This window comes from Centropristis striata, chromosome 3, assembly GCF_030273125.1.
Source record: "Centropristis striata isolate RG_2023a ecotype Rhode Island chromosome 3, C.striata_1.0, whole genome shotgun sequence".
Taxonomy (NCBI): Eukaryota; Metazoa; Chordata; class Actinopteri; order Perciformes; family Serranidae; genus Centropristis; species Centropristis striata.
The window spans coordinates 3,501,740-3,524,618 of record NC_081519.1 but is presented as its reverse complement, the minus strand read 5'-3'; the positions used below and the strand labels follow the sequence as shown (position 1 = coordinate 3,524,618).

Genomic DNA, 22,879 nt, shown 5'->3' with positions numbered 1-22,879 from the left:
GATTTCTGTGACACCAGGTTGAAATTGGGTGAAAATCATTAAAACACATCTGCAAAAAATATATATCCTGTTATTTGTTGCACAATTCTGTTTGAAACATAAAACTATGAGCCTCATTTGTTTGGAATGGTGACTGATGAAGAAAATGATAAAATGTCTCCACACCATCAAACATTAAAGGTTCATCCATCCATCAATCTCCATCTTCTCGTCCGCTTATCCGGGGCCGGGTCGCGGGGGCAGCAGGATAAGTGGGGCATTCCAGGTGCCCCTCTCCCCAAACCAGACCATCTTAAATGGATTCATACAACCCACTGTTTCCATAAAGAACATTGTTGATGTTTATGTTGCATTCTTTGACAAGGTGAAAATACTCTTATTTTTTGAAGAATAAAAATGAGACACAGACGAATACAATCATGTAAAGATGAACTCTTTCTCAAGACTCATCTGTCGAGGTTTGTGATTATTCATAACTATTTTTAGAACAAAATGATACAGCTTCAAAGTATGACAGTAGTTCTTTAAAGAGTTGGTAATCACATCGTGGCTTATTTGTCCAAAGAATTACATTCTAGATTTATTATCAATACTTCAAGACAAAACATGTTGGAAAAATGAGTCAGACAGATGAAATTTAGTTATGACAAACACCAGCAAAATGTATGTAATAACTATAAAAAAACATTTTAAAAACATGAGAATGCAATTATTTTTTATATCAGACGTGTGCTGCAATGAACAAATGGATATTAGGAATTTAGGTCATATTTTTCTTAACTATGTATTTATATAATTTGTTCACATGTAGTTTAATTTAGTTTAAAAAACAAACTTATCATGACGCTAGTATATTATGATATGGATTCATTTATCTGATATTAGACTCAATAAAATATAGTTTTTCCTACTTTTTTTCTGGCACTTTTGCATTTTATATTAGTATGCAAATCAGCAAAGCTAAACTGCAAATGACTGACTTGAAATTTGAGGTTGCTGTAGCAACACCAACACCATGAAGGTTGGTCAATATGTTCTACTAGATCCTGACTAGACTGATCCCAGGTCTGTCTTTGGTCTTCAGTGCTGTTCATCAATCAAAGTAGTAGTTCTGCAGAAAGATGGCGTCGATGCCTCTGAAGACGGGCGTGGAGTTGTAGATTAGAGCGTGTTGTTCTTCCTCAAGACTGGAGAAATGGTGCTGATTCCTCCTGGCTGGAGGAGAGACAGAAAGGACGGTAATGTTGGTAATAGGTGGGTAAAATATAATAAACTTTTGCAGGATCTTGCAGAGTTGATTTGTGTGTCTGTCACTTAAATAAGTGACAAGCCACATTTGCTATAATTGGTACAACATGGTCTCACAGAAATCCGTGAAATAGCCACGGATTTTGCTTAACTCAAAATCCGTGGAATAGCCACGGAATCGCTCAAATTTCCGTGAAACTGACACGGATTTCGCTACAATGCAAGTTAATGACAGTCATATCCCGTGGCTATTGGTTTGTTCCAAGTCACGTGACTTTCAAGGTCCTAGCGGTCAGAACAAAAAACATGGCGGACAGTTCTCTCATTTTTAGTGAAAAATCAATATTTTGACTTAGTTTCTGCATAAAAATGGATTTTGATCACATTTCTAGCGAGAAATATATGTTTTATTTTCTTAATATTCACTCAGTGAATGTACATAATCACTTTGTATGTTGGAATAGCCACGGGATATGACTGTCATTAACTTGCATTGTAGCGAAATCCGTGTCAGTTTCACGGAAATTTGAGCGAATCCGTGACTATTCCACGGATTTTGAGTTAAGCGAAATCCGTGGCTATTTTACAGATTCCTGTGAGACCATGCTGAATTGGTAACACTTTATATTAGGGAACACATATTCAGCATTAATTAGTTGCTTATTATAAGTAACATATTGCCTCTTAATTAGTCATTATTAAGTAGTTATTAATGCCTTATTCTGCATGGCCTTATTATACAACCAGTAAGACATTAACTAAGAGTTTTCCCTCAATAACCTCAGAATTATTGATTATTAGTAGTAAGTAAGGAAGCTGTTGTATATGAGTTATGATCTTAATATGCTTTAGTTTGTATGGATTTTATAATCTCTACATAGCGGTGAACGAAACCATGGAAACGGCAAATAGCAAACACCTTCTCCAGACCTTTGACGTGACTGGTGGCTCCTTTTGGATGATTGGATGGGGATTGGTAGATTTTAATGTCAATCATTACTCTACAAAGTGGCTCACTTTGCACCAATGTTAGTCTACCAGTGTACAACAAGTATACAACAACTTCCTTACTTACTACTAACAAGCAATAATTCTGAGGTTATTGGGGTAAAACTCTTAGTTAATGTCTTACTGGTTGTATAATAAGGGCATGCAGAATAAGGCATTAACAACTACTTAATAATAACAAATTTAGAGCCAATATGTTACTTATTTGCATGCTAATAAGCAACTAATTAATGTTGAATATGTGTTCCCTAATATAAAGCATTACCCTATAATTTGGTATCGAGTCACTAGACAACTACACTTGCACAATCAATTTCTTTGATTAATTTCAAGCTAATGTGGGTGAGAAAGGGGGGACTATATTGTGAATTAATTTGAAGATGTATTAAAATATTAGACATATAGCAGTTTAAAAATGCATCACATATGATTTGACAAGCACACAGAATTTGACCAACAGTCACAGTCTCTTTACAGGAAACTCCTGCTTGATTAAGATATGAGCAGCTCTGATTCAGGAAATCCCACTGCACCATTTGGAAAAAAACAGAAAAGCATGAGACCCGACACACAAATATTAGGTATAATAATACCAGAATTAGGATTCTACGCAGTTGCTGTTCGGACCAAGGACCTGTTTGTGCATCTTGAATGAAGAAACTTTTTTCGTCTGTTAAGATTTTCCACTCCAATTTCAAGAAATGCTCAGAATTTTTTTCTGAAAATTTACATGAGAACTCAACAAATTTTGGATAATTGTGATGAGACTGATTGAACAAAACTGATTGTCTTCAGGTTCGTCATCATTTTTTTTACAAAAACTTGTGTGCAAAAGGAAGTGTCTTGAATAAAATAATCCAGAAAAACCCACAAAGTTTTCAAAAAAAGAGGAACAAATGGGACCAGTGACAACATGACAGGGAAATACAATCACACAGAGGTGACACGGGTTTACCTTCAGAGACAAAGAAGCTGCCAGTGTAGAAACTGGCTCTTATAGCATCGGCTGAGTGAATCATTCCCGGCTTATCTATCCACTCAAAGGGGCTTTTCTCTGGATGCCACTGGACTGCATAAAACGGGTAGCGGTAGGCTGAGGAGAACCAGAACCAGAATTAAAAGGAGAACGTGTTTCTTTGCTGGAAAATCATTCTAATGTTTTGAGTTCATGACAAATGTATAGTGAGAAACAGGAATGATACAGAAAGTAGTCTGGGAAGAATAGTACCTTCCATCGTTGAGATAAATTCTTTCTTCCCATCATTGTTAGTAGACAGGACCTTGTAGAACCTCTTCAGTTTGGAATTTCGACTGTAGTTCTGTTGGTTCAAACAGACATTTTAGATAGATATAAAATAGAATATCATATATTAATAGAATTGTCATTGCCCTTAAGCTGTTTTGCTTTCTTTCTGTGGGAAACAATTTTGATTCGATGCTAAAAGTTGAGTTTAAAGCACTTTTGAATCCATAGCAAGAAGATACATTTGAGTGTGTTATTCATACTCATTCTGAACTGCATTTCTGTTGTTACTCCCAAGTGATAGTCAACTGGCAATTGAAATCTGGTGTTGCTTATATCACTGTATATCATAAGTTCTCTGAAGTCCCAGGCATGGATGGGGGTCGAACCCATGATCTTTGGTTTACGAGACCAACGCCTTACCACTTGGCCACCACGCCTTATGTCTGAAAAGCACAGCCGACTTTTTCACACAAGGTTTGTTGAAATTGAAAGCCTACAGTGTGTTGGGGCTCAGCCAAGAGAAAGGAAGTTCCCCTAAATGTCCTGTGCAACGTCACTTAACTCAACTATTGTATGAGACAAAGACACTAACGAAGCCTCATTTAGGAGCTTCCATTCCTATAATCCTAACAACGATTGATTTAGTGCAACCCAAGTCATATGTAAAGACTCCGCCCACATGAAACCATCTCAGGAACCATGACTGATACTGCTGTGAGTCACATAGGGATCACAGGTTTACTGGGAAAGCAGTTAGGAAACTTTGCTCTTTAGTATTTTTCTAGTAGGACTTCTGTTATAGAAGTCCCCCCATAACTGTGAATATAAAGATGAATGATACTTGCCAACTGTGATGGTGATTTGGTTGAAGTGAAATGTCTTTCATAGCAAATTTGTTAATTTTTTTCCCACTAAGGGAATTACACCACTGAGTGTTGTTAGGTATGATGTGTTCCTGGGATGGCAGTATTTATGTCTTGGATTATGTAGATTATTAGCCTTTAACATGAACATTTTCCACATTTAAGCTTGGGCTAAAGTGACATTTTCTACATGAACTTCTTAGTAACGGCTAGGTACTTCCAACCTGTCTGAGGAGGTCAATGCCTTGGGGCTTGGTTCACTAAACAAGACCATTGTATGGGACATAGACTACGTAAATCGCACTTTGGAGCTTTGATTCCTATAAGATTTAAAGGCATGGGTGGGAAGTACATAAGGCTTGGGTGGAACCATGCATAGCCATATCTGAATTCAAGAAATGTTTCCCAAACCGAATACATTTTTTCCCCTCTAAGGTTCATGGCAAGTTTGAAACTGAAGGCTCCTAATATACAAGGCATGGATGGGGGGGGGGGTCAAACCCATGATCTTTGGCTTACAAGACCACGTTTTATCACAACCACTTGCATTACATCACTTGTTGTTAGGTAGGGTGTATACCTGGGTTGGCAATTCTTTTGTATTGGGTTATGAAGTTTATTTGCATGGGTACATTGACTCTAATTTAACATGCACATTTAAGCTTGGGCTAAAGTGACATTTTAGGCCTCTCATTATTTCCAGCCTCCAGGACTTTCAGGAGGTAATGAAGCCTACAGTGTGTTGGGGCTCAGCCAAGAGAAAGGAGGTTCCCCTAAATGCCCTGTGTAACGTCACTTAACAGGACTATTGTATGAGACAAAGACACTAACTAAGCCTCATTTAGGAGCTTTGATTCATAAAATCCTAACAATGATTGATTTAGTGCAACCCAAGTCATTTGCAAGACTCCGCCCACATGAAACCACCTCAGGAACCATGACTGATACTGCTTTGAGTCACATAGGGATCACAGGTTTACTGGGAAAGCACTTAGGAAACTTTGCTCTTTAGTATTTTTCTAGTAGGACTTCTGTTGAAGAAGTCCCCCCATAACTGTGAATATAAAGAAGAATGACACTTGCCAAATGTGATGGTGATTTGGTGGAAATTCAACTTTAAAAAAACAATAAAGTATGTCAGGAAGTTGCGGGCATGGGTGTTTTGGTGATATGAATCAGAGGTCTGTTCTATAAAGCATAATTTGAAGGAATTTTAAAGGCTCTTCCTGATGTTGTCTCTCAGTTTACAAGTAATTGGGTAATGTAAATTATTAGCCTGCATGGGTGCAACCATGCATCGCCATATCTGAATTCAAGAAATGTTTTTCATAGCGAATATGTTAATTTGTTTTCCCACTAAGGGAGTTACACCACTGAGTGTTGTTAGGTATGATGTGTTCCTGGGATGGCAGTACTGATGTCTTGGATTATATAGATTATTAGCCTTTACTCTAATAAAATATGAACATTTAAGACCACTATGTAAGTCTCACTTTGGAGCTTTGATTCCTATCAGGTTTAAAGGCATGGATGGGGCTCAAACCCATGATCTTCACAGCATCTGCAACCTTTTAGGAATACTGTAGTCAAGACTACTTGATGGAAATACAAACAAGCTGGAAGTACAACTAGTCTGTGACTAGAAGGATCCTTATATGCAAGGCATGGATGGGGGTTGAACCCATGATCTTTGGTTTACGAGACCAACGCCTTACCACTTGGCCACCACGCCTGCATTTCACTGAGCACAGCTGGGTTTTTTCGGGTGTGGTTTTTTGTACTTGGGATAGCAATGCTTGCAGTACTATATGTCATGTTAAAAAAAATGCAGTAATGGATTCATAGCCATATCTAAATTCAAGAAATGTTTCCCACACCGAATACATTTTTTTCCCCTCTAAGGGTCACGGCAAGTTTGAAACTGAAGGCTCCTAATATACAAGGCATGGATGGGGGGGTCAAACCCATGATCTTTGGCTTACAAGACCACGTTTTATCACAACCACTTGCATTACATCACTTGTGTTAGGTAGGGTGTATACCTGGGTTGGCAATACTTTTGTAATGGGTTATGAAGTTTATTTGCATGGGTACATTGACTCTAATTTAACATGCACATTTAAGCTTGGGCTAAAGTGACATTTTAGGCCTCTCATTATTTCCAACCTCCAGGACTTTCAGGAGGTAATGAAGCCTACAGTGTGTTGGGGCTCAGCCAAGAGAAAGGAAGTTCTCCTAAATGCCCTGTGTAACGTCACTTAACAGGACTATTGTATGAGACAAAGACACTAACTAAGCCTCATTTAGGAGCTTAGATTACTATAATCCTAATAACGATTGATTTAGTGCAACCCAAGTCATTTGCAAAGACTCCGCCCACATGAAACCACCTCAGGAACCATGACTGATACTGCTGTGAGTCACATAGGGATCACAGGTTTACTAGGAAAGCAGTTAGGAAATTTTGCTCTTTAGTAATTTTCTAGTAGGACTTCTGTTGAAGAAGTCCCCCCATAACTGTGAACATAAAGAAAAATAACACTTGCCAACTGTGATGGTGATTTGGTGGAAGTGGTGGAAATTCAACTTTGATAAAACAATAAAATATGTCAGGAAGTTGCGGGCAGGGGTGTTTTGGTGATATGAATCAGAGGTCTGTGCTATGAAACATGATTTGCAGGAATTTTAAAGGCTGTTCCTGATGTTGTCTCTCAGTTTATAAGTAATTGGGTAATGTAAATTATAAGCCTGGATGCATCCATGCATAGCCATATCTGAATTCAAGAAATGTTTTTCATAGCAAATATGTTAATTTTTTTTCCCACTGAGGGAGTTACACCACTGAGTGTTGTTAGGTATGATGTGTTCCTGGGATGGCAGTACTTATGTCTTGGATTATGTAGATTATTAGCCTTTACTCTAATAAAATATGAACATTTTCCACATTTAAGACCACTATGTAAGTCTCACTTTGGAGCTTTGATTCCTATAAGGTTTAAAGGCATGGAAGGGGCTCAAACCCATGATCTTCACAGCATCTGCAACCTTTTAGGAATACTGTAGTCAAGACTACTTGATGGAAATACAAAGAAGTTGGAAGTACAACTAGTCTCTGACTACGTAGAAGGATCCTTATATCCAAGGCATGGATGGGGGTTGAACCCATGACCTTTGGTTTACGAGACCAACGCCTTACCACTTGGCCACCACGCCTGCATTTCACTGAGCACAGCTGGGTTTTTTCAGGTGTGGTTTGTTGTACTTGGGATAGCAATACTTGCAATACTATATGTCATGTGAAAAAAGTACAGCAAATATATTTACTGTGTGTCCCATTTGAAATCGGAGGTCAAAATCCTCTTCTCTGTTTTTTTCAAGTGTCATGTGCGTCCCATTGTGCGTCCACACAGATGACTAGCTGGTTGTGTGGAGATAAGAGCAGGTTGAAGGTAGTAGCTTCTGCTAATCAAGGCATGGATGGGGGTCGAACCCATGATCTTTGGTTTACGAGACCAACGCCTTACCACTTGGCCACCACGCCTGCATTTTACCAATCACAGCTGGGTTTTTTCGGATGTGTTTTTTTGTACTTGGGATAACACTGCTTGCGGTACTATATGTCATGTTAAAAAAAGTGTAGCCATACTGGTATAGGCTACATTCACGATCGATACTGGCGTCTAATAGGACTTCTGTCCTTGTCCCAGTTTACATGCAACTGAGAAAATCGAATACCTGACGGGAACGTGTCACTGGGTGGCGATATGCATCGTTTCCGGTTGACCTCAGTTTGGCTAATGCTAGCTGCTAATGTGAGACCGGCTTTCTTGGATGTTTTTGTTCTGGGCTCACACGCAAGCAGGTTGTCTTGTCATACATGCCGGCAAAAATACTATTCCAATCACATTATCTAGGTGTCTTAATCAACATTAGTTGGACTAACACGTTTCAGTTGTCCAGTTATAGTCAGATTAAGGCAACAAGTGTCAGGTAAACGTACTGACTGTGCGTCCCATTTGGAATTGGAGGTCAGAATTTCAGAACATTGAGCCACACAGATGACTGACTGGTTGGACTGCTGGTTGTAAAGACATAAGAACAGTTGAAGGTAGTAGGTTCTATTAACCAAGGCATGGATGGTGGTAGAACCCATGATGTTTGGTTTACAAGACCAACACCTTACCACTTGGCCACCACGCCGACTTCAGTCATTGAGAGCTCTTGGGTATGGTGCGCCTGGTCTTGGTGATCTAGATCAGGGATTCCCAAAGTGTGGTGCATGGACCCCTGGGGGTGTGAGTTGAAAAATGTAATGGCGGTCTGATAATTACACAATTCAAATTTTTCCCCCACACACAATAAAGACGTGTAAATAAAGCATTTCCTTTAGAAAATGTTAAATCAAAAACTGTACTATTAATTGATCAATGGTCATTTAAACTTTCTGCAATTTTTGTTTAACACGGCTAAAAATATTAACATTATTAACACATAACATTTTCCACAACTTATCTGCTCTCTGCCTCTGATCCTGAGCCTGTCATCATCCTCTTTGCTCTTAAAAGTGAAAGTTTGCGGATAATTTTGTTGCATTTTATGGAAACTGCTACAGTGTTTCAGATGAATTCAAATGCGAGAGCGCATTGTTGTGATGGTGATTATTTTATTATATGTGTGTTCTGGTCATTTGAGCATGATTAAACATGCCGCCTTCAATATGGTTATAAAAAAACGTATTGCATTTTGTTTTTTTAAGGTGTGGAGGATCAAACCGGTTGGAACATAGAAGAGAGTGCATGGCAAAAAAAGTTTGGGAATCGCTGATCTAGATTATTAACCTGGGTGCATTTACTGTGAAAAACCATGCATAGCCATATCTGGACTGGTTTTTCATACCGTATACTTTCAGTTTGTCTTACTGTAAATAAATGATTCAATTTAAACTATTAATCCATTCAAACTGTGGGGGCAGAAGCGAACAGGTCAAGTGAGACACAATCACGGGACATGAGGAAGGAATTTAAGAAATGGCAGAACCTTTTGGGAGATATCAGTGAAAATAATTTGCCTCTGCTTAGACTTTCACCATGTTTTCTGTTGTCAGAAATGTTTGACTCTGAACTGCACTGCCATCTAGTGGATTTATTGCTAAACACCACGCCAACATAGAGGTATGTGGGCTTACAGTGTTGGAAAGAGAGGCAGAAATACCTGCATAGACAGACTCCATTTGTGGAAATTGGAAGTGATGTTTTCCTGTGTCAGAGACTGCAGGAGATCCTTGGGAAAGCTTCGGAACAGACGGCTGGACTGGGCCGCTAGAGGAGGCGAAGCAGGAGGTCCAGATGAGAGAGAAAGGCACATTTAATGACCTTAAACATAATATAGCATCTTATAGTATCATGTGTACTGCCTTTTCTACAACAGAAGCGGACCTGACGAATTTCTCTTTCATATTACATTTGTTTGCCACTGAGAAGAATGTTCAGTTTCATTTTCCCTTGTCTTTAATTAGCTATGAGGCCACAATGTTCTACAACAGGGGTCTCAAACTCAAATTACCTGGGGGCCGCTGGGGGCAGTATCAAAATGACCAAAAATAGACACAAAATTACTAAAAAATGACACAAAATGACAGAAAAAAAACGTAATTACTTAAAAAAGATACAAAATGACAGAAAAAAATAATACATTACTTAAAAAAGACACAAATGTACCAAAAAAAGACACAGAATTACCAAAAAACACACAAAATTATTTAAAAAAAAACACACAAAATGACCAAAAAAAAGAAACAAAATAACCAAAAAAATGCACAGAATTACCAAAAAAGACACAAAATTATTAAAAAAGACACAAAATGACAGAAAAACTAAATTATTTAAAAAAGAAACAAAATGACCAAAAAAAAAGACACAAAATGACCAAAAAAGACACACAATTATTAAAAAAGACACAGAATGACCCAAAAAAGACACAGAATGACCCAAAAAAGACACAAAATGACCAAAAAAGAACACAAAATTACAAAAAAAAACGACACAAAATGACCAAAGATGACACAAAATTACAAAAAAGACACAAAATGACCAAAAAAAGACAAAATTACCAAAACATACACAAAATTACCAAAAAAGATACAAAATGACAGAAAAAAACTAAATTACATAATAAAGAAAAAAAATGACCAAAAAAAGACACAGAATTACCAAAAAAGACACAAAGTTATTTAAAAAAAGACACAGAATGACCAAAAAAAAGACACAAAATTATTAAAAAAGACACAAAATTATTAAAAATACAAAAAAATATTTTAAAAAGACACAGAATTATTTAAAAAAGACACAAAATTGGCCTGCGGGCTGCAAGTTCAGGACCCATGTTCTACAATGTAAAAGGCTTCTTTGTATCTAGGCTCAACTGTAAGAAGATGAACAGAGCTCCCTGATTTAAACAGGATCCTCCCATCTGTCGCATTGGACACCATGACTGATGGTGGAGTGGTTCACATAGGGAACACAGTTTGACAGCTGAAGGCAACTGGAAGTGCTGTTTTCTCTTTTCTCTCTTAGCATTATCTAAGGATTGCTATAAAAGTAAGTCTTTTTAAATATGAAACACGGATACAATGTTTAAGGGGAAAAAAAACTATAAATATTGTTTTGAATCACTATGTGTGCTACATTTAGAGTGTTGATTTTATGATTTTATATTTTACATTTTATTTATTTTATTTTAAATTTATTTTATCTTATTGTATTTTACTGTCCTATTGTTTTCTACATCTCTTTGTATTGTGTTATCTATTTATTGTTGTGCAGCACTTTGGAAACCTTGTGTTTCCTAAAATTGTGCTATATGGTTCGAACTTTCAGGTGTGAAAACGCCCTGAGACGTCCTATCTTGAACAAAAATAGCGAAGAAAAGAGGAAGAAGAAGAAGAAGAGGCGAGGACAGAAGAGAGTACCTGGTGTGAGAGTGAGAGGTAGAGCCACAGCCTTGGTATCAGTGAGGGTGAGCAGGTTTTTGCTGGCTGTGAGGACCGACATCTGCTGGAAGCCCTGACACGTCCCCCATATGGGGAAGTAGTCCCCCGCATCATTGGCCTGCACAGGACAAGAGAGAGAGCAATCAAGGTCTAATGTCATTTCTACACAGAAAGCTGCATTTTGTCTCCCATCACTCAGTACGTTTACATGACACTTGAAAAAAATGAATCATTAACTTAATCTGACTATAACTGGACAACTGAAGAGGATTAAACGCGTTTGTCCGACTGATTTCGGAGTTCTCCAACTCCGATTAACCCATTTAGGCCTAAAAACAGCTGGAAAAAATGCCTGTAAAACCTCTGGGCGATTTTAAAATAAACCCCTAAAACCGGAAGTTTCTCTGTAAATTCAACAGAAGTGTCAACTCTTCCTACTAAATAATAGATTTTTCAGCCTCTGTAGCAGATAGAAATTAAATTCATAAAGTATTTGAGAGCTTATAGCTGTTATATCTGAGCTCCCTCCACTATAGTCGTCTTCACCATGATTTCAGTTCTGGAAAAGTCCCATGATGCATTGCAACACTCCCACATGTATTCTCATTTTGTGTCTTTTTGTGACGTTTCTTTGTCATTTTGTGTCATTTTTTGGTCATTTTGTGTCTTTTTTAGTCATTTAGTGTCTTTTTTTGGTCATTTTGTGTCTTTTTTAGTCATTTACTGACTGGGTAATAGTAACATATGGGTTATATGGTTACTCTCTTTTAATGAGAGAGATATTAAACCAAACCAAACAGGTTCTAACATTAAAAATCGACTTCATTATCTGTTCCAATGTTTCCCTGAGATGTCAGTTTATCTTGGCAGCCAGTTCAACAAGTCAAATATTTTACCTTCAGAGCCAAGTTGTAAAAGATCTTGGCAGTTCGACTGAACTGGGATGTTTGAAGATCTACATCTCCTCCAGGCAGCAACAACCTGAGGAGACACTTTGTGTTAGCATTCAGGCCAAAGGCTTGTAAACACTTTACAAATTACTGTAACAGCAACTAATTGATGTATTAGAAGCTAACAACAGTCTCAGTACACTGCAAAAAAGCCAACTTGTGTTTTTTGGCCTCAAACGGTGATTTAAGTTGGTAAAACTTGGAAATATAAATTATTGACATTTACAGCAATAATGTAAGTTAGCACAACAAAGGAAGCCAGTTGTCTGCTCAAAAACAAGTTGGTGAGTTGTTGTTACTTATATCTTTAAGTTGGGGTTCACAACAAGGGACAATAGTTCTGCTAATTCTTATTTCTTTGTTGTGAAATGCAGGAAAGCAGTGAAATTCGGTAATTAGCGAAAGCTAGCGGCTAACTGATGCTAGCGGCTAACTGAAGCTAGCGGCTAACTGATGCTAGCGGCTAACTGATGCTAGCGGCTAACTGACGCTAGCGGCGCTGCTTGTTACAGCTACAAGAGTAGCCATTAGCGTATCAATGCTAACTCAAAATTGTGGTCGCAACATTAGCTGACATTTCATAGCGGCGTTACAATCGTGCCAATTCAGCACATTGCAGAAGTTAGCAGAAGTAAGGATTAAAAGTTATTACAATGTTAAATTATAAGTTAGTACAACTTACAGTTGAATTGACAAAAATCTGAATTCAGACAAAACTTAAAATATTTAGTTTAATTGTCCAACTCAAAGCCAGAAATCTCTTGTATATATAAACGTTTTTTATACATAATTGACTGAATAAGCCTGTATGTTAAACCTGCTGTTTGCAGCATCTGACTTGACTCGGAACAAACAATTATATTGTAAGAGAACAATTAATTGATAATGAGAGAGATCAACAACAACAACAACAACAACAAGTGGTCCGCGATTAACTCACCCATTTATCGAGTAGAATATCTTTGCATATTCTTTTTCTGTGCAATTGATTCTGGTGAAGAAAAAAGGGCACAAGAAGACATTAAAAATAGATCAACTATATATGACAATATTAATCACATGGATGAAGGCAGCATTTAATGCACGTGACCAAGAATAAATTAGTACCCCTGTGATTTTTAACAACTTTGTGTGTAAGTTTCTGCATGTAGAATATTGTATTTTATTGACAAATGTGTCAGTCTAAGGAAAAATGAAGTTAATCTAGATTCTTCATCATTTACACTGCAAAAAGCCACCTCTCAAAAAGAAGAAAAAAGTACAAAAATTAGGTGTATTTTGCTTAAAAATAGCAAAATTATCTCCCAATGGAACAAGAAAACTTGGCTTGTCAAGACTTTCCAAAATAAGTAAAAATATCTAATCTCAATAAACCCCAAAAAACCTTAGAATTAGTGTATTCATAGTCAAAGTTATGATTTCTTAGTTATGCTTGAAATCAGAAATTATTACTTTGAAATAGCAGTTTTGTACTTGTAAGTGTTGATGAAACAGCTTTGTAACTTTTGATATTCTAGTTTCCAACATGTATTAACTCAGTACAGGTCATAAAATCTCAGTAACAAGCTGTAATATTATTATTATTGAGATAATTAAGGACCAAAACACTTAAAACAAGTGAAACAGTCGAACATTTTGTGTCTTTTTGGTCATTTTGTGTCTTTTTTTTGGTCATTTTGTGTCTTTTTTGGGTTCTTTTGTGTCTGTTTTGGTAATTTGTGTCTGTTGTTGTGTCTTTTTTAGCAATTTTGTGTCTTTATTTTGGTCATTTTGTGTCTTTTTTTAGTAACTTTGTGTCATTTTGTGTCTTGTAAGTCTTGTAAGTGTTGATGAAACAGCTTTGTAACTTTTGATATTCTAGTTTCCAGCATGTATTTACTCAGTTTAGGTCATAAAAGCTCAGTAAGAAGTTGTAATATCTGATAATTAAGGACCAAAACACTTAAAACAAGTGAAACTGTCGAACATAAAAGATGCTGACTAAGAAGAACTATCTTATCAGACAAAAAATAAGCAGATATCCCCTTGATCTAAGATATTTCATCTGAGTTAGATTTCAGTTTTTGCAGTGTATAAGAATTTCAACATTACAGGTCGGGAAGTATGTAATCTCATTTTATATGGACTGAGGTGTAGCCTCATTTTTTCTTGAATTTGTTCCATCAAATACATTTATTTTGCTATTGAACTACATTATAAATTGACTTAGGTCAACCCAAGTCATTTGCACAGACTCCGCCCACATGAAGCCACCTCAGGAACCATGACTGATACTGCTGTGAGTCACGTAGGGATCACAGTTTTACTGGGCATGCAGTTAGGAAACTTTGCTCTTTAGTATTTTTCTAGTAGGACTTCTGTCAAAGGAGTCCCTCCTGAACTGTGAATAAAACAATTGAGAAACACCTAGCTACTACCTCCACATGTATGGTGCTTTGGTGGTACATGGGGAATTTGAATTTCTGTCAAATTTAGGTTCTCATCATTGCAACAACTGCAGGTTTCTAGAAATTTCCAACATCCTGGACTTTTAGGAGGTAATGGAGCCTACAATGTCTTGGGGCTTGGCCACCCGGAAGAAAGTTCCTCTTGTATGCCCTGAACAATGTCACAACAAAAGGGGAAGACTAGACTCCTTCCATTTTGTAATTTCAATTTTGCACATGTGTAACTGCTCCTTCATTGTGTTATTGAAAACAATGTTACTAATAACTACTGATTTTGTGGCTCCGCCCACATGCAATCACATCAGGAACCATGACTGATCCTACTGTGAATCACACAGGGATCATAGTTTCACTGGGAAAGCATTTAGGAAACTTTGCTCTTTAGTATTTTTCTAGCAGGACTTCTGTCAAAGAAGTCCCTCCTGAACTGTGAATAAAATAATTGACATCTAGCTACTAGCTGCTTTTGTGTTGTGGTGGTATGGGTGGATTTGTATGTGTGAAAACACAGGTTTTTCTACAGTTAAGTGTGGATGTAGGTGACATAACAAAGGCTTCTTTGACTTATATGAGGGACTTCATGGCACTCAACAGGACTACCACATGAGACTTTCTCAAAGTCATAGGAAGTCTTCAAGTAGCTTCATTTAATGCAGGCATGGATGGGGGTTGAACCCATGATCTTTGGTTTACGAGACCAACGCCTTACCACTTGGCCACCACGCCTACAGGAAAAGCACACTTAATGGATTAAGGCAAAGAGCTTAAATGAACCAAAAGACTAGCTAAGCCTCCATAAAGAAGAGGCTCCTTTCCTGACATTTAAAGGCATGAATGGGGGTTGAAACCCAACACCTTACCACTTGGCTACCACACCTACAGATCTATCAAGTTACAGATAATCCAACTGGACACACAGCTTGGGAACTTATATAGTTATGGGAGAGAAACTCTAATCTGCACAGGCTCCGCCCACATGAAACCACCATCAGGAACCATGACTGATACTGCTGTCAGTCACATAGGGATCACATATTCACAAGGAAAGCAGTTAGGAAACTTTGCTCTTTAGTATTTTTCTAGCGGGACTTCTGTCAAAGGAGTCCCTCCTGAACTGTGAATAAAACAATTGAGAAACACCTAGCTACTACCTCCACATGTATGGTGCTTTGGTGGTACAGGGGGAATTTGAACTTCTTTCAAATTAAGGTTATCACCATTGCAACAACTGCAGGCTTCCAGAAATTTCCAACATCCTGGACTTTTAGGAGGGAATGGAGCCTACAATGTCTTTGGGCTTGGCCACCAGGAAGAAAGTTCTCCTTATATGCCCTGAACAATGTCACAACAAAAGGGGAAGACTGATTCCTTCCATCTTCTAATTTCAATTTTGCACATGTGTAACTGCTCCTTCATTGTGTTATTGAAAACAATGTTACTAATAACTACAGATTTTGTGGCGTCACACTAATCTGCACAGGCTCCGCCCACATGCAACCACATCAGGAACCATGACTGATACTGCTGTGAGTCACACAGGGATCATAGTTTCACAAGGAAAGCAGTTAGGAAACTTTGCTCTTTAGTAATTTTCTAGTAGGATTTCTGTTGAAGAAGTCCCCCCATAACTGTGAAAAATAAAATAAAGTACTTTGCATGTATGTCTTAGCTTGGCCAGAATGACAAGCCATACATAATAAATACTTAGATTTCATATAGTAATAGCAAACTTCAGAGGATGCGAGCACATTGAGTGATTGTCATGCAATCATGTTTAGTGGCTGTGACTCTAACTTCACTCAAAATCAAACAAATGCAGATTCTTTACGACCGTCCCAAAGCTCTTATTTGTGCTCGGAGGATAGAGGAGGCATATCGGAGGAGGCACAAGCGAGGATACACGAGAGAATCCTATGCGGAAGTCTTTTAGCGGTGGCCCCGCCCCCTGACTTATTGAATAGATGCAGCAGCTGATCGGACTGATGTTACACATCGCAACATTGCTGTAGTTTCATACCGGAGTGAAGACAGATCACAGATTAAAATAAAGTGTGTCACCACAAGTTTTATATTTTATTTATATTATTCACCATATAGTTAAAATCTGTTTTATTGTGACTCCGAACAACAAAAACACCACAGACATATTTCTACATTTATAATAAATTAAGGGAAAGATCGCTCTAGAAGTTTTTTTCCTTTTCGTGATCTGTTTTTTCCACCATACAGATTTATTATGGATATTATTAAAGTAAAAAAAACAAACAGTAAAGAGTATGAGAGTCTGTCCGTCAGCAAGAAACACTTTTACATTGTTTGTCATTTTCATCAGTCCGACGCGAGGCTGATCCTTGCTGAGTGTAGCTTTGATCTGAGTGACATCATTTACATTTTACCTTAATCATCCAAACTAATAAAATATTAGCACAAGTGAGGGATGCATGGATGCGAAATAAGAGCTTTGGCATGTACCCTATGTGTGAATGCATGTGAGGGACCATTAACTGCTGAATTGGGGCCAACTACCACTGTTGTCTTTTGCACAGGCTCCACCCACATGCAATCACACCAGGAACCATGACTGATACTGCTGTGGATGATAGTTTAGACATGAATCAAGGAAACGTTGCTCTTTTAGTGTTTTTCAAGTAGGACCTAAAAAATTGGGTCCCCTCAATTTGTGAAAAATGAGCTATAGTCATCTGCATAGAATGGAAAGCTCAATCATGGTGTGGGAGCATACACTATGGAAGTTTCAGAGAGGTTCTAGATAAGTTTTCTAAAAAAATGGTTAAGTGGAAGTTTACTGGATTATCCATGTATTGTTATTACCTATTACATCAAAGTAGCTGTATCTAACATAAAATCAGTGGACATATGTATTTTCATTTGTTTAAAGCAGGGGTCTCAAACTCAAATTACCAGTGGGCCGCAGGAGGCTGGACACAAAATGACTAAAAAAAGACACAAAATGACTAAAAAAAGTCACAAAATGACAAAAAAAGACACGAAATGACAAAAAAAGACACGAAATGACCAAAAAAGACACAAAATGACCAAAAAGACACAAAATTATTAAAAAAAAAGACACAAAATTATTTTTTAAAAAGACACAAAATTATTAAAAAAAGACACATAATTACCCCAAAAAAAAGCAATTAAAGGGACCTTCCACACATTACACGGTAAAGTGCCATTCATATAAAACTCACATTAAACTTTCTTATCAAGTTTGGGGCCACAAAATATCATCACGAGGGCCACAATTGGCCAGCGGGCCGCAAGTTTCAGACCCATGGTTTAAAGCATGGGATTCAAAGTGAAGTTAGAAAAGCTTTTATATTTGGTAATTCAGACTTTATACAACTTTTTCTTATGGTTTATTAAGAACTCATCTGCTTGCTAATCTGAACCTGTTCCTACTGAAAACTACATGAGTTCTTTGTTGTTTGTTATGTTTAGTCAAAGCAAATGGTTTGGATCAGAATGAAGCTGTTTGAGTATAGAAACCAACCAGCAAATCTCAATGGAAAAAATGTCAGCATCAATTAATCACAATATACCCCGATTCAACAAAACTTGGTCTACATTCATTAAAAAAATTCACATCTACAAATGCCTCATCCTGTTTCCACAGAATTTTGCAACACACCTGAAATATCCACACATATATACAATGTATACATATACTTATTTTCTGTTTAAATTGTTTGAACTTTTCTTGTTCTGTAAATAAAAATAAAGTTGTCCTCAAAAAGATGGTGGGTGGTGGTGGGCCAAAAAAACAAAAAAAATAAAATAAACCAACCAGCAAAAAAACAAAAAACCTTGAGGTGACTTTTATTGTAAAGCAGCCATAAGAAATACATTATATTTGTATGTGTTGTTCTACCTGATGGGTACGACCCGAGCCCCGGCTCCCTCCAGGTATTTGACATAGGAAGCAGCGATGTAAGAGGAGCCACTGGCAAACTGGTCCTCTGGAAGATTTTCCTGAGCCAACACACCTGGAGAGAGAGAAGACAGATGACATAACACATACTGTATGTTTCATGGACAGGTCACCAGACGACAGGTCACAGGGCAGACACATAGAGACAGACGCTCTCATTCACTCCTATGGGCAATTTAGAGAAACAAGATTGAGAAGCAGCCAAGAGCTGTGGACTAAAGTGTTTTAACTGTGAAAATATCCACAATGCTGCACTCCTGAACAGATCAGATTCCCCACAGGTATGGACTTGTTCATTCTGGTCCTCCGGTGCTCCTCCCTGAAATTAATCTTTTTGGTTTTTCCAGAAAGTTCTCTGGATCATTACATCATTCAAATGCATCACAAACACCACAAACTCTATCAGCAAAATATAAACTATATATATTTATATATATATATATGTATATATATATATATATATATATATATATATATATATATATACACATATATATATATTTATATATATATATACATACATATGCATGAATAGATGTATATATATATACAAACATACACACACACGAGAACTTAACCTGTCAATATACTTACACAGAAATATACATTGAGCTAAAAAAGAATAAGAAAACTGGTAAAACATGGATATTCACACACATAATATATATATATATATATATATATATATATATATATATATATATATATGTATATAGTAGTGGCAATTTTGTCTGAAAAAATAACAAAATTAAACTTAAAACAAACTTAATCAAAATGCCACTGATGCACCATGAGCGTGTGGTGTACGCAGGCAAAGAAGGTGATGTCCATGCATGATTGATAGATCCAAAGGTTTATTTTGTCCATTGTGAGCAAGCAAACAAAAGAACAAAGAAACATGGCTCCTGCTGCCTGTCTTCGCGCTGGTAAAAAACCAGAGGCCCACCCAGGTGCATGACGGCCTTCTGCCTACCTACCTACCTATATAACATCAGGTGACCATGGTGCCAACCCAAATTCCATAAAACACAAAATATAATATGTAAACTAAATATGCTAAACAATAATGATGATTAAACTAAACAATTAACTAGCAAAACAAAATATTATCAAAATAAACAAACGTCTAAAATAATCAAACAATACTCATTGTTAATAATAAACTAAACAGACAACTAAATACTAAAAAGAACTAAATAGCTCCAACATATATATATATATATATATATATATATATATATATATATATATATATATATATAAATAAATATATATATATAAGTTTGATGGAATAAAACTATCTCATGCTTTAAACCAGGTAGCAGCACTTTAAACTAAAGCTAAAACTATGTTAAGATAACTACTGTGATGTTCTTATCAGTGATAAGTTATCACTGATAAGCACAGATCCTGAGTCAGAGCCTCAGTTTGGAAACCTTGTCAGAGATGTGACCACGATGACAGCAGCAGGTTTACACAACAGCACAACAAGACAACATCCCGTCCTGTCTCACTCTTATCAGTAGAGCCACACGTTGTTGCTCCTAGAGATGAAACCTGAGTTAACCTGTTAAACCGAGCCTCTGTCTGCAGAGAGACTTAACATGCACCCTGGTATCTACAGAAGGTGTTGACTCACTGTGATGAAGTTGTGACACATGCATATTGCAGCAAACATTTGCACATCACAGACTAATTACTGTGACACAACAAATGGTGAGCTGTCATTCACATCACCACCCTCATCATCACCCATTCACTCATCTCTTCCTCTGCCCCGCCCCCCTCTTGCTCAATTGTATGTTTAACATTATGCAACATTAATATTAGCAATGATGTTTTTGTTGCTGTCAACATACTTACACAGAAATATACATACAGCTAAAAAAGAAAAAGAAAACTGGTAAAACATGGACATGAAGCTGCTATTCACGCACATAAAAAAAAAAATCATATAATATTATATATATATATATATATATATATATATGTATATATATATACATACTTAACCCACACTTGGGCTATTTTGTCCATTTTTGAATCCTTTTCATATCTTTTTGTGTCTTTGTAAGTCTTTTTGTGTGTTTTTGGGTTATTTTGTGTCTGTTGTTGTGTCTTTTTTTTAGTTATTTTGAGTCTTTTTTGGTCATTTTGGGTCTTTTTTTAGTCATTCTGTGTCTTTTTTTAGTCACCACAGTAAGTGGTTATTTTATTTATTATTTGCTTCAAACCTTTTGTATTCCTATTTATACTGTTCTACATGCATTTGAGCATGAAATATGTTAAGTTACTGTACTGTAAACAAATAGACACAAAATAAACAAATAGACACAAAATGAACAAAAAAAAACACAAAATGAACTAAGAGACACAAAATGAACAAAAAAAAAAACACAAAATGAACTAAGAGACACAAAATGGCCAAAAACATGAAATCTTAAAAGTGCAGTGTAAAAATGCACAAAATCACTTCTTGCAGTGGTTATTTTTTATTTGCTTCAAACCTTTTGTATTCCTAATTATACTGTTATACATGCATTTGAGCAAGAAATATGTTAAGTTACTGCACTGTAAACATATTTAAAATGGCAGTTTCATCATATCTGGTTAAGTGCACGCTCCTATATGTGGCCCTGTGGTAGTGAACATGAAAAACTGTGGCCCCCTGCAGCATTTAAGTTGCCCATCCCTGGGCTAGATTATCAACCATCAGCACAAGATAAAGTATTAAAAGTGTTGCACATAAGGTTCAGGATGGCTTTTTGTTTAGCTCAGCCCCTTCATAGACTTAACAGGGTGTCAGTATTATGTTATACATTTGTGTGATGCTGTTCTTGTATTCAGTGCAAAAAAAGGAAACTTGATATTGCACATCAAACCATAATTATTGTGATAAAACACAATAGAAAGTCGTCCATTCACATCAATATTATAATCACCATCATCCATGCATTCATCTCTTCTTCTGACCCCCTTTTACTCAAATGTATGTTATCAGTGTAATCCTTAGCACAAGAAAGTTTTGGACATACTTCCTCTACACTGCAAAAAAGGCTGTCTAAAAACAAGATAAAAACACTAAATCTGAGGGAAATGATCTTGCTGCAATTTCTTATTTTAAGTGTACAACATGCTTATTTCTAGATTTAACAATCTTAATTTAAGAAATCTTGTCAAGGTAAATTATCTGTCCATGCAGCAAGATCATTTCCCTCAGATTTACTGTTTTTATTTTGTTTTCAGTCACACCTTTTTTGCCGTGTGTGTCCAGATTACATGCAGAATTGTGTGTCTGTATTGTCTCAGAGACATGCACTAACACACTGTTAACACACGCACTTTTCTCTCGAACATTCTCCAGGAGAATTACATAAGAGCTCATGATAATCCCACAGCACGGTGTGTGCACGGACAGGGACAGACACGGAGAGAGATCTTACCGATGATCGGTCGGTAGTTGAGCTGCTGGCTTCTCCCCGCTGCGCGCCCCAGCCCCCCGCAGAGACAGGCGCTCAGCACCGCCAGCAGCGCCGCCGCAGCCGGCCGATACATCCAAAACACCGGGCAGCTTATAAACACAAAACCGCTGGAGATGAAGGCTGCAGGCTGGGTTTGAAGGCTGAGGATGAAAAAAATACAATACCTGTGCTGCTGTTTGTCTATAAAAATAACAAAAAGCAGGTGAAATAAAGGGCCGATGGGAGGAAAAAAGGCACCGAGCCGATGCCGATCAGATGATTCTCCTCTCTGTCCTCCTCTGATCTCTGTCTTTACCTCCGCTCAGCCTTCAGGAGAGGAGTAGCAAGTCAGTCACGTGTGGAACTCCCCTCCACAGATCCACGTCACCTAGAGAGGCTTCCTGCTGTTCTCTCCTCATAGAAATAGATCGGCCAGATCGGTCACCTTCTGCACAGACGTATCCACGTTCATAGGTACATTTTACACACACTGAAAAAAATTGGAGTGATGTTTACTTTAAAAAAGAGCTAGGCAAGTTTTTCCACACAGAAAGTGTTTGTAATCTTTACTCAGGCTGTTTTAAGTAATATTTATTTAACCCTCTGGAGTCCACGAAAGCGCCGGAGCACGACTTCTTCATGACGTAAAATAAAAGACACAAAAATGACCAAAAAAGACACAAAATGACACAAAATGACTAGAAAAAAGACACAAA

General features: G+C 37.2%; 1 protein-coding gene and 10 non-coding genes across 11 annotated transcripts; 5 read left to right on the top strand and 6 right to left on the bottom strand.

The window, feature by feature from the left end:
* Positions 1 to 395: 395 nt before the first annotated feature.
* On the bottom strand, positions 396 to 22,528 carry zgc:171566. The gene is made up of 9 exons (XM_059329755.1): positions 22,146 to 22,528; positions 18,643 to 18,757; positions 13,244 to 13,294; positions 12,250 to 12,334; positions 11,333 to 11,471; positions 9,577 to 9,683; positions 3,485 to 3,575; positions 3,212 to 3,349; positions 396 to 1,215 (listed from the first exon to the last, which is right to left on the bottom strand). The coding sequence occupies exons 1-9, from the start codon at positions 22,255 to 22,257 to the stop codon at positions 1,094 to 1,096; spliced, it is 960 nt and encodes a 319-aa protein (XP_059185738.1). The 5' UTR covers positions 22,258 to 22,528; the 3' UTR covers positions 396 to 1,093.
* trnat-cgu (transfer RNA threonine (anticodon CGU)) lies at positions 3,868 to 3,939 on the bottom strand. Its single transcript has one exon. It is a non-coding gene; the product is annotated as a tRNA-Thr (tRNA).
* On the top strand, positions 4,260 to 4,313 carry LOC131969216 (U7 small nuclear RNA). The gene has a single exon (XR_009394099.1). It is a non-coding gene; the product is annotated as a U7 small nuclear RNA (small nuclear RNA).
* Positions 5,361 to 5,414, top strand: LOC131969217 (U7 small nuclear RNA). Its single transcript, XR_009394100.1, has one exon. It is a non-coding gene; the product is annotated as a U7 small nuclear RNA (small nuclear RNA).
* On the bottom strand, positions 6,026 to 6,097 carry trnat-cgu (transfer RNA threonine (anticodon CGU)). Its single transcript has one exon. It is a non-coding gene; the product is annotated as a tRNA-Thr (tRNA).
* LOC131969220 (U7 small nuclear RNA) lies at positions 6,822 to 6,877 on the top strand. Its single transcript, XR_009394103.1, has one exon. It is a non-coding gene; the product is annotated as a U7 small nuclear RNA (small nuclear RNA).
* Positions 7,507 to 7,578, bottom strand: trnat-cgu (transfer RNA threonine (anticodon CGU)). Its single transcript has one exon. It is a non-coding gene; the product is annotated as a tRNA-Thr (tRNA).
* Positions 7,835 to 7,906, bottom strand: trnat-cgu (transfer RNA threonine (anticodon CGU)). The gene has a single exon. It is a non-coding gene; the product is annotated as a tRNA-Thr (tRNA).
* On the top strand, positions 14,625 to 14,678 carry LOC131969221 (U7 small nuclear RNA). The gene has a single exon (XR_009394104.1). It is a non-coding gene; the product is annotated as a U7 small nuclear RNA (small nuclear RNA).
* On the top strand, positions 15,119 to 15,172 carry LOC131969218 (U7 small nuclear RNA). The gene has a single exon (XR_009394101.1). It is a non-coding gene; the product is annotated as a U7 small nuclear RNA (small nuclear RNA).
* Positions 15,405 to 15,476, bottom strand: trnat-cgu (transfer RNA threonine (anticodon CGU)). The gene has a single exon. It is a non-coding gene; the product is annotated as a tRNA-Thr (tRNA).
* Positions 22,529 to 22,879: the final 351 nt, after the last annotated feature.